Genomic DNA, 18758 nt, shown 5'->3' on the forward strand with positions numbered 1-18758 from the left:
GGGCATTAACTGAAGGAAGTAGGGATGTGTTTAACCTGAAGCAAAAAGGAGTGAAGGATTCAGTAGATATTTGCAAGTTGCTTTGTTATAGGGTGACCTATTTGGTCCCAGAAGCACAGCCAGGAGCACTGGGGTCAAGTTTGCGTAATGTCGCAGTTAGACTTCAAGTTAGGAAGACATTCCTAATGATGAGAGCCATCAAGAAGTCTGATGGACTGCTGGAGGAGGAGACCCAAACTGAATCGTTGCATGGCACTACAGCTGGCATTCCTCCTAAAATCTGGTGACTGAGCCACTTCCCAAACTCTGGGTACCCCATTTGGTTTCTATTTTCAAAGACATATTTTAGGGAAGATGATGTTGCTGCCTGAATGCAACTGAAATGCCTCACATCTGCTTGCTCAGGGTGTGGCTCTATGCTCTGTGGGTGTCATTTCCAGCATTAATGAGGGATTGGCAAATTCTTCTTCCATTGTTGAGCCATATAACCTCATTGCAGGCTTCTGGATCCAATGGTACTGTCATATTTGTTCTGGCCTCTGGAAAAGGGGAGATGAGCAAGCAGAAACCAGAAAAATAGACCAGATTGGTACCACCCAAAGGACTGAGACAAATGAGAAATCCAGTTATAGGAACCCATATATACTTTGCTAGGCCCATTTTAGCTCAGGGGTCAAGACAAGCAGTATTGTGCCAGGGAGTTGGCCTAATGGTTTGTCTGGAATGACCTGCCTTCCCTTTCCTCCCCTTAACAGCTACAGTCTTATGGCAGCTGGTGGTACTACCTGCCCTGAACGGACTTGTTTTGGTGGGCACACGTGTAGTCTTCTCTTGTCCTCTCTGAATCATCCCTACCCATCAGGCCATGGTGCTTCTCCAGAGCCACCAGAAAGGTGGTCCCTTTCTGCTTCATGAATATTTCATCCTCTGCCTTGTTTATTCTGAAAAAAAAAATGTTGGCAATAACAGAAACCCAGGCCATAAGGCAGGTTATAAAACTCTCCCTCTGCCCCTATTCTTAATCCAATCTTCTTCTCATAGTCATGTCTGGCTTTAGACTTTCCATCCTCCTCTCCTCCTGGGGTGTGCAGTCTTCTTACTTAGCATTTTCTTTTACTAAATTTGGGGAGAGAATATGGGAGACAGAAGCCTTATTTTATGGTTTTTTAGTTTTTTGCAAGGCAAATGGGGTTAAGTGGCCTGCCCAAGGCTACACAGCTAGGTAATTATTAAGTGTCGGAGACCGGACTTGAACCCAGGTACTCCTGACTCCAAGGCTGGTGCTTTATCCACTATGCCACCTAGCCGCCCTATTTTATGTTTTATACTTGTTTTTATGTTATGTCCCCTTGGGTTTGAGCTCTCTATTATCAATTTTTATTTAGTCCCTTTCATTCTAGACATCATTCTCCTTGGCAGAGAAAACAAGCATCATGAACTTTGTATAGTTCTCCCTTCTCTCAGTTGTCCATTATGGTCTCACTTCCCTGGAGCAGCCGTACTGCCCTTCTCATGATCGTTCTCACTATTTTTCTCCTCATATTAGGCCAAAGGCCTTTTGACTTGTCCTTAGCACTCCTCAGCTTTGTTTCATTTATTAGTCTACTCATGCTTGGCTCTCTGGGGCTGACCTTTAGTTCCAATATCAGTTAGATAATAAACCTTAAGAGCAGGGGGGAGGGGGCTGTAGACGTACTCTGGATCATCATTTTACAGAGCAAGAAGCTAGTCTTGAGAAAAGAAGTACCTTGGCTCAGCTGCCACAATAGCAGAACCAGAGCTACAATCTTGTTTAGACATCCAGATTCAGCCATGGCTACCAACATGTATACTAAGAGCCTCCTCTGGTACATTTACAATGAGCAGTTATCACAGAAGGTGATCTTGGGGGCAGGGGGCAGAGAGGGCAGAAAGATATGGGCACATATTCATATATGTGCAAGATAAATGTACAAGATAAATCCATTATAGAGTGGACAAATGCAAAAGATGTTGTAGAGGTAGAAATGATAATATTTGGCAGCTGATTGGATATGTAGGCTAGTGAGAGTGAGGAATCCAGCATAAATGTGTAGCTTGTGAAACTAGATGACCAGAAGGATATCCATACCCTTTGCAGAGATGAGGAAATTGCTTTGTACCATGTGAATTTGAGATGCCTATAGAATATCCTCCTGGAAATGTCCAGTGGCCTGTTGGTAATGTAGAATGGAACTCAGGAGAAAACCCGGGACTGAATATATAGAAAAAGAAGTCATCTGAATTGAGATGATAATTAAAATTATGTGAACTGATGAGGCCATCAGGTTAGAGTATAAAGAGAGAAAAGAGGAGTCTTCAGGAACTCTCATAGTTGGTGGGGTGGGATATAGAGGAAAGGACAATGAGAAGGAGTGGTCTGACAGGTAGCAAGAGCACCAAAAGAGGATCCAGAAAGTGGTCAACAAAAGTGTTAAATATTGCACAAAATTAAAGAAGCATGAGGGCTGAGAAAAGTAACTAGTAACTTTGGATAGAGCATTTTTCTTTTTCTTTCTTTTTTTGTCTGTTTTTCTTTTTTCTTTTGTAATGACTCCAAGCATTCTTTTTCTCAATTCCATGCGAAGATAGTTTCCAGCCTTCATCCTTTTGCAAGCTTTTGAGTTCTATTTTTTTTCTACTACCCTGCCTTCCTACTCTTTTCCCCATGGCATCAAACAGTCTGATAAAAGTTATAGATGTAAAGTTTTGTTTAAAATATTTCCCTATTACTCATGTTGTGAAAGAAGAATTAGAACTAAGCAGAAAGACATAAGAAAGTAAAAAGATAAAAAAATTTAAAAAGTGAACATATTGTGCTTTGCTCTTTATTCAGACTCCATAGTTTTTTCCCTCTGGATGTGAATAGCATTTTCCTTAACAGGTCTCTCAGGATTATCTTTGATCACTGAGCTGCAGGGAGGATCTGTGTCCTTCATAGTGGAACATCTCATAATGTTGCTGTTAGCATCAATTCATGCACACCTTTCTATGCTTTCCTAAAGTCAAGTTGCTTGTGATTTCCCACAGAACTAGAGTACTTCATAACATTCACATATCATAGCTTGTTTAGCCATTCCCCAATTGATGGCCATCCCCTTAATTCTCAATTCTTCGCCACTATAAAAAGTTATAAATATTTTTGTACATGTTGGTTCCACCCCTTTTTTATTATTTCTTTAGGATTTATTGTAGTAGTGGATTTATTGGCCTTTGGGTATGGTTCCAAATTGCTCTTCCTCAATGATTGGATCAGTTCATAACTCTACCAACAATGCATTAGTATCCTAGTTTTCCCACATCCTCCCCAGCATTGGTCATTTTCCTTTTTTTGCCATTTTAGCCAATCTGATAGGTGTGAGAAAGTACCTCAGAGCTGTTTTAATTTACATTTCTCTAATCAATAATGATTTGGAGCATTTTTATTTGACTATAGATAGTTTTAATTACCTCATCTGAAAACTGCCTGTTCATATCCTTTGACCATTTATCAATTGAAGAATAACTTGTATTCTTATAAATTTGACCCTGTTCTCTATATATTTTAGAAATGAGTCCTTTATCAGAAACACTAGTTATGAAAATTGTTTCCTATCTTTCTGCATGCCTTTTAATCTTGGTTGCATTGATTTTTGTAAAAACTTCTTAATTTATTATAGTCAAAATTATCTATTTTTGTAATTTATTTTGTTCTCTATGTCTTCTTTGGTCATAAATTATTCCCCTATCCATAGTTCTAAAAGATTAACTATTCCTTGTTTTCTTAATTGACTTTTGGTAGCACCCTTTATGTCTAAAGCCTGTACCCACTTCGGTCTTACCTTGCTATAGGGTGTGAGATGTTAGTCTCTGCCTAGTTTCTGCCATATTATTTTATGTTTTTTTCCTAGCAGTTTTTGTCAAATAGTGAGTTCTTATCCCAGTAACTGGAGTCTTTGGGTTTATTGAACAGTAGATTACTATAGTCATTTACTACTATTTCTTTTGTATCTTAATCTATTCCATTGGTCTGTGTCTCTATTTCTTAGCCAGTATCAGACAGTTTCAAAGACTGCTGATTAATAATATAGTTGACTTTTTATTTCTCCAGATGAATTCTGTTACTATTTTTTCTTTTTTTTTTTAATTATTTATTAAGGCAGTGGGGTTAAATGACTTGCCCAAGGTCACACAGCCAGGCAGTTATTAAGGGTCTGAAGCCAGATTTGAACTCAGGTCCTCCTGACTCCAGGGCCTGTGCTCTATATCCACTATGCCACCTAGCTGCCCCATTACTATTTTTTCTAACTGTAAAATAATTTTTGGTACTTCGATTGGTATGGCACCGAATAATTTAATTTAGGTAGAATTGTCATTTTTATTATATTAGCTTGACCTAACCATGACAATTGACATTTTGCAATTGTCTCTATATGACTTTATTTGTGTGAAAAGTGTTTTATAATTGTGTTTCTTTAGCTTCTGGGTTTGTCTTGGAATGTAGATTCTCAAGTATTTTATGTTGTCTACAGTTTCTTTAAATGGAATTTCTCTATCGATTATTGTTAAACTTTGTTGGTAATATATTAAAATGCTTATGATTTATGTGGTTTATTTTATGTCCTGGAACTTTGCTAAATTTGCTAATTGTTTAAAGTAGTTTTTTAGTTGATTTTCTAGAATTCTCTAAATATGAGAACTTTTTTAATTGAATGATGAGGTTGGAAGCAGATTGCAAAAGAATTAGGCAAGATTGAAGGGAGAAGTAGTGATTGGCATGTAGATCTTTTTTCATAGGAGTTGGGGTGAAAAAGGGCAGAGAGAGAGATTTGGACTATCATTTGAAGGTATGGTAGTTGTGGTTTTTCCAGGATGAGACAGATTTTGGCATATTCGGAGGTAGCATGAAAAAGAAGCAGAAAATCCGGCAAGATTAAAGATTAGAGAGAGTGGGAAAGGAGCAGTGATTTAAGTCAAAGTCTGCTAAAAAAGTCAAGAGAGGGTGTGAGAGACTAGAGAGAGAGTTGGAAGTGTGAACTATTGGCAAAGGCATGTGAAATGAAGGGGGAGTTGATGGTAAACGGCTTGTATTTTCTTAGTAAATTCAAGGTAAAAGAATAATAGACTTCTACCATGTGGTAGTTGACAAAAATAAAGATCCCAAATTGGATGAAAGTATATAAGTGAAGTCTGAATGGAAGGATTTAAGGGTTTTTTTTTTTTATATTTGCAGCGGAAAATCCGTCAGAGTTATTTTGCATCTGTTTCTTACTTGGATTCACAAGTTGGTCGCCTGTTAAATGCTTTGGATGAACTTCAGCTCTCTAACAACACAATTGTTGCCTTCGTATCTGATCATGGTAAGCATTTTGAAGTGTCCTGGGAAGTGATTCGAAGTTCTAGAATTGGTCTTGAAATGTTTTCTGGTCTTGGAAATACCACCCGTGCTCTTGGGTGAGTCAGCTCTTCTTTTGTATTTGTGTTGTGTGCAACAGAGTGTTCCCTACTTCACCAACCTGTAACTGCATCTCCTTTTGAGCCAACTTCTTTCCTTAAAGGGAATTGTTCAGAGCCATTTTTTTCTCAATGAGTTGTTATTGATGAGATGTAGTCCTTCCCTAAAGCCCTGGCCAGAGGCTTTCTAAGTCAGAGAATAGAGGAATTCTCAGACTCACACTGTCACTTTGAAATTGCACCAAAAGGCAAACGAGCCCCTTCCAAGTGGCAAGAACCCTGCAGAGTTCCTCCTTACCCCACTACAGATAGCAAATTCCCACTCATGGCATGATTCGATGATCAAGCATTGTGGTGGGAACTCTCATATTCTCGTAAAATAGTAGACTGTTCAATTATTGTACTTGTCTATTAAATTTGTGCCTCCTGACAAGGATTAGCGTTTGTCCCTGAGGCTATTACAAGACCAGGTGGAGTTGAAAAGTGAGTAAGGAGTAGGGGAAATATTTATTTGCTTAGGGTAGGACCTTCTGAGTGAGGTTCACTGAGCCTTGGCAAGCATTATGTTCTGAGAGGAGCAGAATTAGTAGATGGGGAACAACAGTTGATGAGTAATATGTGTATACAAACACATATCTACACACATATCTCTCTAGACAATCTATCTGCATATATGCATGAACTACATACATACATACAATTTATGTGTGTGTACATATACTTATGGCAATTGAGTAATGTGTAGATTCCTATTCGCACACAGATCTACATACATATCTCCATATATACGCATCTATAATCTACATACAATTCTTGACATATGCATGCTTGGATACATGTATGCATGGATACAGGGAATGGCGGTTAAGGACTGTATATATATGGACACACGATATATATGAACATCTATATACATTCATCAATTGTCATTTTCCAAATACATACATACATACATCGATGTATATAGCCATCAGTCATATGCAGGAATATATATATATATATATATATATATATATATATATATATATACACACACACACATGTACATATGGGTTTCTTAGGCATGTCTGGGAACCACAGATAGCATATACTTTATTCAATGAGGCTTTTTTCATGCCATAGTCCCCTTGTTTAGTTGTGTGATTAAATATGATTAAATACAATTTGCTATTCTTTTTCAAAACAGATGAACAACTTACAGTATTTTCACCATTTTTCAAAGGGTTTAGTAGTTAAACTCAGTAAAGCAGCTAGAAGGCAATTTTGTCATTTTGTCATTAAGCTATGACCCAGTGGAAAAAAGAAATCCTTAAGATAATTTCCTGTTCTTTCTTCTTTGGAAATATAGACTCTCCTCTGGTCATTCCTTAAATACCTGTCTTCACTCAAGTCCCCCTCCATTGCTTCTTCATGGCATTGGAGGGGAGCCTCTGTTAATGGCACTGTCCAACAAACCAGAAAGGCTGAATGCCTCAGAGAACCATGATGAGGTGTTGGAAGGGGACATAACAGGAAATAGTGTCTAATCGAGCCTACCATGATGTGATTTTATTTGTGTAAAGGTTTTTGTTTTGTTTTGTTTTTTTTGTCTTTTGGTGTCTGTGTGACTTGTGCTTCTTATTGTCCAGGATGGGCTCTGGGTGAACATGGAGAATGGGCCAAATACAGCAATTTTGATGTAGTCACTCAAGTGCCTCTGATGTTTTATGTGCCTGGAAAGACTGCTCCATTTCCTTCACCTGGAGAGAAGCTTTTCTCTTACATTGATCCCTTTGACTCAACATCAAACGTGATGGTTCCAGGTACAAAAAATGAGTGTTGTAAAATAAAACTTAACTACTCTATTATTATAATTTCTCCTTTTCATTTATATAGCTCATTTTAGGATTGTGCCAGCTTGTCAAGACATCTGTGAATCCTGATTTTATTTACTATGTATTATTAGCTATTTCTTCCTCCCTTTGTATCAGCTGCAGACTTAGTCATTGGATTTCTCATGTCATCATCCAAATCTTTGGTTAAATAGGTTGAATAACACAGGATCGAGAGGGGAGCTTGGAACATACCATTAGATACTACTTCTTTCCTTTCCCTTCCCTTCTCTCCACTAATCAACTGTTGTTGTTCAGCCACTTGCAAATCCATGTTAACAGTATTGCTACTCAGCCAACTTTTTTCTTATATTCACAGATATCATTGAAAACTCTGTGAAGTGACTCATGGAATCTTCTCCAAGATTCCTTCCCAGTTTAATAGTCTATGATCCTCCTGGAAAACTGGCTAAGTGTTCTCACATCCTTTTCTCCCATATTTTGAGCTTCATTTTGTTTCTGCCTTTTTCATTTTGTAGTCCATTCCTCCTTTATGGAGTAGGTGGGAGCATAGTCAAAGTCCTGCTTATTCTCATATCTGTCCTTTCTCTTCTAATGTGCAGCATCTTGCTATCCATTTGCACTTGCTATCCTTTTTGTCTTAAATGGTTTTCCAAAGTGTGAGCTCATTCTTGGCCTACCCTAAAGTTCTCTTTGTCTCTGTTGTAATTTTTCTTGGCTATATTACCTAACTTCTGCGTACATATAGTCTATAGTCTAGATACTTTCATCTTGCTTTCCTTGCTAAGATTATTCTCCATTGTATAGCTCTTTGAAAGAATTTAGAATCTTCTTAAAACCCAGAGAAACAAAGAGTAAGATTATTAGATTCTGGGAATTAGAAGAATTCTTGAATTCTTGTCTCTAGTCTGCTATTAACTTGCTCCATGACTTTGGACAGGTCATGGGATCTCAAAGCTTCGGTTGCTTCATCTAAAATGAAGCAGTTGATCTACTTGATTCTTTTTTTTATTATTATTATTTCTGTTACACCTCTTTGAGACCTTGGTAAAAATCTATGTAGTAAATTGTATTTCTTAGTTCTTGAATGTTTCCAACGTACTTTTTACCACAATAATGGCTTATGTTCCTCACATTGAACATACTGTAAAAATGAGGTTCTTAGCATTGGAGTGATTTGCCCTGAATCATATCCTCAAGCCTGGAAATGCAACTAGTTTGTCTCATTCAAGTTCTCAGAACTGTGCTAAGTAGTTGAGGGAGAAAGGGATACTGAAAAATTAAATATTTAATATACAATTATACATGTAATATGTCTAGATCTAATTTCTACCCTTAAGGGGCCTACAATCTAATTGAGAGTTAAGACTGATATGATAGTGATAAATGTATTTAAGTACAGAATTGTGTTAAGCAAGAAATGAGTAGATATTAGAACTTTAGAGAGAAGGAGTAGAAGCCAGGTAGACTACTATCAGAGTTCAAGCTGAAACTAGTCTCTGATCTCTTAAAGTCTAGGGACCGGGGACCAGGTGGTGAAAAATTTCAAGCCTGATTCCCAGTTTTGAGCATTGCTACTTTTGAAACTTAAGATTCAAAATAGATGCTAAAAACCAATACTTACTGGTTAATTGTCATTGAGAAACCAGCTTCTGAATCAGACAAAGAAAGTAAAACCAAATGGAAACATTTTTAACTTTTGTTTGAGCTATTTATACTGGGCGTCCCAAAAGTCTTAATACAGGTTTAAACTTGTTTTTAACTGCAATGACTTTTGCGACACCCTGTAGACACACAAAGTGTTCTATAAAATCTTTATAGAACATGAATTATACGGTATTTTTAATTTTAATTTATTATTTCACATGGATTTGTAACTTCATCAGTATAGATCAGAACTCCTCTATCTTAGCAGATGATCTTAGAGAGTTGAGACCCCCAAATTCATCACCCCAGGACTAATCTGGTTAGGGGTCTTTCTGAATCAAGCAAAGTTGGTGTTTAGACCATGGACATTCAGTCCACCTCTGAGCCCATATATGAAGCCTTTCCAGCTGGGTATAGCTTTGGGTAAAACTAAGGTCACCTTCATGCTGCAGTGAGGTATCCAAAGAGGATTTTGGTGGATGTCAGTTTTACAGAGCTGTGTTTATTCTCCAGATTTCTCTGTCATCCAGGAGATGGAAATTGGGTCCTTGAATGAACATCCTAGTCAGGACTGAGTTTACAGAGAATCCTTCTCTGCGGGGCAGGGCTTAAATAAAAGTTGATTATTCAATTCTCTTTTTAGTTAGGAGGTTTTGAATAAGTAGTCTTTTAATCCTCCCAGATCTAAATCCTCACACAACAGAATTTCAAGGTTTTTATATAGTTGAAATGTCTTCAACTGTAACTTAAATCATTTTTAAAGAGTTACTTGCACTATTATGTCATTTATTATCAGCCAACTTATAGAGTTCGATATTTAATATATTCATGGTCACTTGGCAGTGCAAGAAGAGCAATTGGGAGGGAGTAAGAGACTAATTTGACTTTCTTCTAAATAAAAGAAAAAAAGAATATGATGAAATAAATGTGTGGTCCCAAGCTATGGCTTTCTTCTTTTGGCTTCTATTTTGTTCACTCAGATATCACACCGTCTACCTTGTTCTTTTTTTTTTTCTAGGAGGGCAAGCCATGGAGCTGGTTGAACTTGTGTCTCTTTTTCCAACTCTCTCAGAACTTGCTGGCCTGAATATCCCCCCACGCTGCCCATTTGATTCATTTAACATTGAGCTGTGCAGAGAAGGACCAAGCCTTGTTAGATATTTAAACTTCACCAAATGGAGAAAAGACTCTTATTACAGTACCAGGAAGCCCCTTGACCTTGTAGCATACAGTCAATATCCACGACCCGCAGACACACCTCAGTGGAATTCTGATAAGCCAGATTTAAAAGACATAAAAATTATGGGCTATTCTATACGTACAGTGGACTACAGGTTTACCGTATGGGTGAGTTTTAACCCTGAGAATTTCACTGCTGATTTTACTGATATCCATGCAGGTGAACTGTATTTTGTAGACAGTGACCCTCTGCAGGATCATAATGTTTATAACCAGACCATGGGTGTTTATTAAAATGCACTGGGTTTTTGAGTCCTAAGGTTTATATAACTAAATGGCTTCTTGTTTATGGGTTGTTGTGGTTGTTTTTTAACATTTTCTTATTCTCTACCTTAACCTGGTAGATGTGAGAAAGAATTGAAGAATTTTTTTGATGTTTGACACTAACAGAAGTGACCTGGATGGGAGAGAGTTGAAAAGGAGATACAGTTCAAGGAACTTATTACACCTTATTAATCTGGGTTTCTTTAATTTGGAATTTGTGTTCATTTGGACTGAAGGCTAGGTAGATACATTATTATTATTATTTTTGTAAGGCAATGGGGTTAAGGGACTTGCCCAAGGTCCCACAGCTAAGAAAGTATTAAGTGTCTGAGGTCAGATTTGAATGTAGGTCTTCCTAATTCCAGGACCAGTATTCTATCCATTGTGCCACCTAGCTGCCCTAGTGGATATATTAATAAAGAAGATAAGGTTTGCTAGAAAAATGATCAGCCTAAAGGAATATATAACTATTAAGAAAATAAAATGTTTTCAAACATCCATTGATAGACAAACATCTTGGTACCATTATGTCTTTCTGTAAGTGATATTAGGATTCTGTGTTTATATAAATTCTGTTGTCTCCTTTATAAATTTAACCTTTTTGGTGTCATTCTTGTTTATAAAAAGTTGTGAGACTGGTATAATGAATGACTATTTTCTTATCTCCAGCCTGTGAAAATGTTCATGCTGTTTCATCCATCAGGGAACATGCCATTTAGAAGTATTTGTCTGATCCTCTAGCGGGGCTTTGCACAGACAGGGATCTTCCATTATGATCCTAGTTTCTTGGGGCGTTAATATAGTACTTCTCACTCTTAACCCTGACCAGTCATCATTCAGTTCCTTCCAGCTCCCAAAAGCTCCGAAGTGGGATTCAAGGATGCTAGTCATCGAATGATGGAAAGGTACCCACTTTTAAATGCCTTCTCCCCTGGATTTGTATTTAGCTTACTTCAAAGAACCCGAGTTTTTATTCTGGGAAGTATGCGACGGGCCTGGGTCTCTGATGTGCCACCCCTGTGCCTGAGAGGGTGTCCGAATTGGAGACAACAAATGGATCTTGTCGTTGCTCTGGGTGAAGTTTCAGGAGCTTCCTAAAATGCTTTCCTGCACATTCTGTTGTGTTCATAGCCCAGGAGATTGTTCCAGCCAAGCAGCAGGCTGAAAAAGAATAGCCTAGCTAGTGGAGAGAACAAAGTGTGAAGATCTAGGGTAGTGGTTCTGGATATAATAGGAAGAAAGAATTAGGATATAGACAAAGTAAAGAGCAAAGAATAAAAGTTAGCCACTTTTTCTCCTACTGTCTCTTAAGTCAGGGACCATTATTTATGAGGGTAAGAGAGGTTCACAGCTGTAATGAAACTGACATTTAGGAAACTCTTGCTCTAATTTATTGTTGTGTTTTAGTGGTGTTTTCTAAAACCTTTGCTGGTGATTTATAGGCAAAACTCATTATTTACTTAACGGATTTTCTGAATTCATCGCTTGCATAGTATTGAAAAATGGACCTTGGTATTTTTGCTAAGTGTGTCATGATTTATCATAGGAATAAATCATATTAAATTTGCTATTAGCATTGTGTGCAATTCTTGCTGGTGTTTTTAGTGCTACTTGATGCTACATTAAAATAAATGAAGCTGTTAACTCATCTGGCTAGCATGGCATATATTTTTCCCCCTCTTCCCCAAAGTGTCCAATTTTCTCATTACTGTGGATTTTATAAAGGACTTAACAAATACTAACTTGGCACCTTCATTTTACAGATGGGGGAACTAAAGTTTAAAAGAGGGGAGGTGACTTGTCCAAGGTCATACAGTCGAATACTCTACTCTAGGTGACAGATGATATTTGCGCTTGTTCATGCATCCTTGATATGGTGGGAAACCTCTCCAACTGTCATCTGGAAATTGGCAATACAGGTGGGCCTTGCTTTAAGAAATTCTTCCATCCAAAACTCTGGGTAACTTGGGAGATGATTATCTATCTTCTACAAAAGGATTCAGTTTGAGTTTTCTTTTAGCAGATGTCAGTGCATTGCAAACATGATTTGACTTGTTAAAAAGTTCAATCTGCATTTCACCTTTTGCAGGAAAGTGAAGAATGCATACATACAGTTTTGAAAATATAAAAGAACAAGAGAAACAGATAATTATAAAATTCTTAAAGATTTGCAAAGCACTTGACTTATATTATCTCATTTGATCTGTACAACAATGTTGTAAGCTAATGACCTTAGGGCTTATCCTCTTTTCAGATGAGGAAACAGGAAAGGGACAGAAAACAACAAGAAAGAAAAAGTGAGTGTTAAAATGTTCTTTGTTGAAAAAGAGGCCATCTTTATTTGTGGCACTCATGAGCTAACCCTATCCAAAAAGATCCTAGGTCTTCCTACCTCTGTGGGCTTGGAGTGATAGGACTAAATGAGGTGGTCCCTCAGGTCTCTTTCAGGTCTTCTGCTAGGGAAGGCATGAAATGCTAGGACCCCATCAAGAGCAACTGATTGGTGTACCCACTTCTGAAAGAGAGCCTGGGAATTTCTGTGTCCTTTCCCTCCCTCTCTGCTGAGGATGCCTAATTATTGTGACTATTAATTGCCTTCTTTGCAAGTTTCCTCAGCATTGGTCCTTTCCCAGTTCAATGTACTTCTTACTGGCATCAGGACTTTGACATCCTAGCCACACGATATTATGTACATCTTTCCTGTGTCACCCAATTAAAATTTCAACCTGCAAAAAGGAATACCTAAAACTATCTTGCTCCTATCCTCTCTGAGATTGGCTCTTTCCTAGAAGCCTTAGAGTATTTACATTTACCTTGAGAAGTGATCCACAGAAAGAGATGAAACCTTTTCATAAGGATGCAACTCTTAGAGTGCTTCTCTTGCATCTGGTACATGGATGTACTTTATAATAGTCTGATCTTTGCTCAGATGGAACTGTTTCCTTTTGTTCAGATATTCTTAAAACCTGAAAGATGGGTTCTCCACTTTTCTCTTTAAGGATAGGTTAGTTCTAGAATAGCCATACTTTTTCTTCATTTGTCTTGCTGGAAATATCTGTTACTTGGTTGGGTGAAAACAGTTGAGGTCAGGGATGTGATAGAACAAGAGTTTCGTCATTCTCTGGTGGAGAGTTTGTATCAGCTAAATGGCAAAATATATCCCTCTAAGATCTGAGCAGCCAAAATCAATGGCACCAAATCCATTTATCTTGCATTCTTAAGTATCTATGAGGGCATGGTGTACTTCATAAAAATACACTGCCTTCAGGAAGCTTACAATCAATTAATGCAATAAAATAAGTAGGGACATAATAACATGCAGCAGCTGATGATGTGAGTCATGAGAAGTCCATACCAATGCGAGTTTGGAAGAAGGGGAGATCACTTCCAGTTAGCTGAGAAATTGCGAGGGATTTCCAAAAGGAATATTTTAAGCTGGACCCAGAAAAATAGGATTTCAGCAGGTAGAGAATTGGAGGAGTGTGGGGGGAGAGGTCCACAAAGGGAACTGAGTGCATGAACAAAGGCAGAGAGGTGAGAAAATATGTAAACAGTAATTGAATTTGACTGGGGAAATAAAGGCAGATATTCAGTTCAACTTCACTAGCATTAAGTGCTTAGTGTATGCAAGATGTGGCAAAGGTAGATTGGAGGCAGATAATAGTGGGCCTTGAATGCCAGGCTTAAGGAGTTTGTATGGGGAGCTATTGGAGGTTTTAAACAGTGCAACGAGATTGATGATCAAAGCTACATGTTAGAAAGGTTAATCCAGTAGGGGGTGCAGAATTTATGGAGAGGAGAAATTGGAGGCAGGCGCATCAGTTAGAAGGCTATTAACAGTGCAGGTGTGAAGTAATTAAGCCCTTAACTGGGGGGGGGGGGGAGTATGTGAGAATGTAAAATTGGGGATGTTTGAGATAATTGCAGAGGAAACATTTGGCAGGACTTCGCAACTGATTGAATGTGGGTGGAAAAGGGAAGAAACAAAGATGACTTGAAGGATTCTTGCTCATGCATTATTTTGCTCTTTGAAAGGTATTTCAAGCACTCACTCAGAACTTATTTATTCTTATTTTACATATAATTTAACAATTTAGAAGTAACAAATAGAGAAGCATAGAGTGGATACTAGAGGAAAGCTCACTGATAACTGCAAGTATTTATTTTTCCAAGTAAGAAAAATGATATGTTAATTTAAAGAACATGGGCCTTTTAACATAGGAATAAATGTTGCCCTCTGCCTCTGGTCCTGACACAATTGAAAGACCCCTGTTCCTCTTTTCTTGCTGCATGTCCTACTCCTGGGTCCACCTCAAGGGAGAGAGGACTCTTAGCTACTTCAGTGGTTCTAGGAATTGGACTGTGATTTCAGTCGTATAAGAGGAAATGCCCTCTACTAATGAAGATTGGCCACCTTCTTTATAAATTGTCTTAGAGGGTTGCCTATACCTCAGAGAGGCTCGGTGATTTGTCCGTGGTCACACAGCCTACATATATATATATATATATATATATATATATATATATATATATATATATATATATCTCAAATCTTCCAGGCCAACTTTCTCTCCATTGTATTATTATTATTATTCCTCCACTGCCTTTCTGTATGAGTGGAAAAGAATGTTTCGGTGGTTCCCTCAGTCATTCAGAAAATACTGGATTATATTTAATAAATTCCCTTCAGAAAGGCAGGGAAATATGCAGGTAAGAAATATTTTCATCTAGAATGGCTAAAAAAATCTGTAATTTGAAGTGATATTCACTTAGCCAAGGCAATGGCAATGGCAATGGCATGGCTGGAAATAGCAGGTCAATGTTGGAAGGGGGAATTAGAAGATGAAACTCAGTTTTTAGCATGGCTTGTCCTAGGGTCTGGCAATTAGTGACTCATGAGTCATGTATGCTCTCTACTTATGGGTGTGTGTCACTCAATCAAAACGAATGAAAAACAATTATTAAGCCCTCACCATGTTCTGGGGATCCAATTACCAGAAAGCAAGACAATTCATGTCTTCAAGGAGCTCATATTCTAATAGGTGAAATAATGCTTCTAGCAGAGAAGGTCAGGGACAGTGTTTGGGAGGCCAGAGAATTTATTGACTTGCTGATTTGACTACTGTTCTCAGAAGAGGCAAGAGTTGAGGGGGAGAGGCATGCATATGGTACAGTGGCATGGACCTGGTAGGCCTGAGACTGGGCTCATCAGTGAAAGAATCTGTAAGTAGGAGTTGACTTATTTCACTGCCACAGCAGAGTTCAAAGCCTGGAGTTCCTATTCTGTTCATCTACCCCCACCTTAAATGAATAAACCCCCATATTTTTAGTGATGCACATGACCTCTGAACTTTAAAAAACTTTGATCACCATTTTTCAATATAATTAATTCTTTTGTAATCCTAAGCATTCTATGAATTGAAATGCATTTTTCCAAGAAGGGGTCCATAGCCTTCATCAGGGAGATGCCAGAGAAGTCCATGATATGCAAAGGTTAAGAACTCCTGTTCTAGAGTAATATAGACCAGTCCTAAAGGCTCTGATTAACTCTGAAGGGTGATCATATATATGCAAATCTACCCTTTCAACTGCCCCCTTCACACCAAGAGCTTGTGTGTGTGTGTGTTTGTGTGCTGATTTTTTCCAAAAGGGACGAGGAGGCAATATCTCTGCTGAGAGGAGGCTCCCAGAATGTCTATCACTAAATGGTTTTACAGCCTGTTCTTAAATTATTCATTGAAGGGGAGTCCACTCCCTCTTTAAGGCATCCCATTCCACTTTTAGGTAGAACTAATTTTTGTTAGAATTTTTTTCCTCGTATCAAAACAAAAATCTGCCTTTTTGTACCAACCACCTTTTTTTGCTGGGACCAAGCAGAAAAAAAATCAAATCCTTCTTCTAAATACTTGAAGGCATCTATCATAAGATAGTATCTTAAGTCCTAATGTCTATTTGGCATACTTGCAAGCCTTTAATAAATGCTCATTAACATCTTCAAGTTCAATTTATCCTTTATGATTGCCATTCATCTTCCTCTTATCTTTTCTCCTTTCATGGACAGCCATTACCATACAGTTTTTCACTGCAACATTTTTTAATAGTATTATAGAATACCAAAGTGATAAGGGACCTTAGAGACTAGTTAGCTTCCAAAGGAAAACCCTTGACATTATTTTTGACAAATGGTTCTGTGTTTAGTTATCTTCCAAGGAGATGGAAGAGGCAAGAAAGTAGGGAGCACTTTTCATTGTTTCGATATCTACCCCAGTGTTGGGTACAGTGTCTTCTACCAAGGCCCTCCAGACAAACTTGCTCATTGATTGATTGAGCTGGCAATCTGGCTGTAGTCTTTGATTATGATGAATGAATGAGAACATTTATTGAATGCTTACTATGTGTAAAACATTGATTATTCAAATAGATAAGACAATCCTTGCTTTCAGGAAACTCGTATCCTAAGAGGGGAAAACAACACTTAGATTTTCCTTCCTAGTAGTCAGTGGCTTGGTCAAATAGGGGTGTCAGCTACCAATTATCTGGTAGCATTCCCACAACTTTTGATTCTCTAGACAATGGTTGTGGGTATTAGAATGGCTGGGGGGGTCCTGTTATTTATGGATCTCTTGGTACTTAGAGTTGCACCTGAGATGTCTCTATCCAAGTCTAAGGGGAGGTAGTGGTTGAGATGTTTCATCTAAGCCTGGCTTGACTGCCCTAGGAATAGGAGTTGTTTAGGATGGCAGTGTGAAAGATGTTAGGAGGACCTGAACTCAAATTTCAAGTCTTAACATTAACTGTATGATCCCTCCTTTGTTTGTGCCTCAGTTTCTTCATATAAAATGGGGATAACAATACTCATAGTTCATCAGAGGCTCAAATAAGATGATGGATGCAAAGTGCTTTGCAAATTTCAGAGTACTATGACTACCAAACTAAAACTACACTTATAATAATAATAATAATAATAATAATAATAATAATTACAATTATAATTATTCAGTTTGAAAAGGAGGAGAGACATCAAAATTAGAATAGGAGAATTCATAGCATGTCAAAGCCATAAGAAATCTTAAAAATGATATAATATTCCTCCCTTTGCAGAAGAAGAAATTGGGACCCAGAGATGTTAGTTATAGGACATGTCCAATTTCTCCCTGAGCTAGCTGGGGCAGTTTTGGAGGGGGGATTACCTCCGAGACTCTGTTGCTATCTCCTGCCTAGAGAATGGGGAAGGCAGGTGATCTTTGTTAAAGCAACAATTCATATTTTACATTAGCAGCATTCTGTGGAGCAAGGGGGCATCATAGAGCAATAATTCACTTGGTTGGTTTTTTAGGTTTTTGCAAAGCAAATGGGGTTAAGTGGTTTGCCCAAGGCCACACAGCTAGGTAATTATTAAGTGTCTGAGGCCAGATTTGAACCCAGGTACTCCTGATTCTAGGGCTGGTGCTCTATCCACTGCGCCACCTAGCTGCCCCAATAATCTACTTGGAAGAAACGAGGCTGCCTCCAATGCTGTGCCTCCAGGCAAGGGTTTCCTCTGAGCTGTGGCTTGCTCATCTATTCATGCCTGGAGTACCCACCTCATAGGCTATTATGAGCATCCTGATCCTGATATTCATCCTTCATAATTGAAGATTACTATGTTGTCATATACATGACAGGATGACATAACTTGCACAATTACGTTTATTATAGAGAGGGGAATGCTTTGAAAAGACATCCTTCTTACTTGCCTTTTCCAGAACCATTCCATTCCATGACCTGATCTAATAGGAAACAGGACTATTGGTGATGGTTTGGATGCTGAAGGAATCTCTTGGCTTTTGAATTGGTTTCTCTTCTTCCTGTATCAGCGAGCAACCTTGGCTCACCATCAACACCAGGTAAGCACCAGCATATGGTTTCTGATGGCCTCTGTTGCCCTCAACTGATCAAAGGGGAGGTGAGTTCATGTATGGAGTTATGAACATCACATGAAACGATATCTGTAAAGCATCTTATATCAATAGCATCTCATGATTAATACTCCTTTAGAGGGAAGTTTTAGCTGAAATAATGCTTAATGGAACAAACTAGAATCTGCGAGGTTCAAGTAACAATAATAGAAATAATCAGTAATTATATCCAAGAAAATGATACTAATGAGACATCATAACAAAATTTTGGGATGCAGTCAAGGCAGTTTTGAGGGGAAATTTTATATCTCTAAATGCCTATATGAAGAAAATAAAGAGGAGATCAATGAATTGGGTATGCAACTATAAAAAGCTAGAACAAATTAAAAATCCCCAATTAAATGCCAAATTAGAAATTCTGAAAATC

General features: G+C 38.0%; 1 protein-coding gene across 1 annotated transcript in view; it reads left to right on the plus strand.

Moving 5' to 3' along the window:
- The window catches only part of LOC141497870 (iduronate 2-sulfatase-like), a 33123-nt gene extending 14704 nt beyond the window's left edge, over positions 1–18419 (plus strand). Inside the window, 4 exon segments of the mRNA XM_074200719.1 lie at positions 5231–5357; positions 7080–7253; positions 9949–10277; positions 18179–18419. Of these exon segments, the coding sequence (XP_074056820.1) occupies positions 5231–5357; positions 7080–7253; positions 9949–10277; positions 18179–18196 (648 nt within the window). The 3' untranslated portion in view covers positions 18197–18419.
- The last annotated feature ends 339 nt before the right edge of the window (positions 18420–18758 follow it).

Source organism: Macrotis lagotis, chromosome X (genome assembly GCF_037893015.1).
Source record: "Macrotis lagotis isolate mMagLag1 chromosome X, bilby.v1.9.chrom.fasta, whole genome shotgun sequence".
Taxonomy (NCBI): domain Eukaryota; kingdom Metazoa; phylum Chordata; class Mammalia; order Peramelemorphia; family Peramelidae; genus Macrotis; species Macrotis lagotis.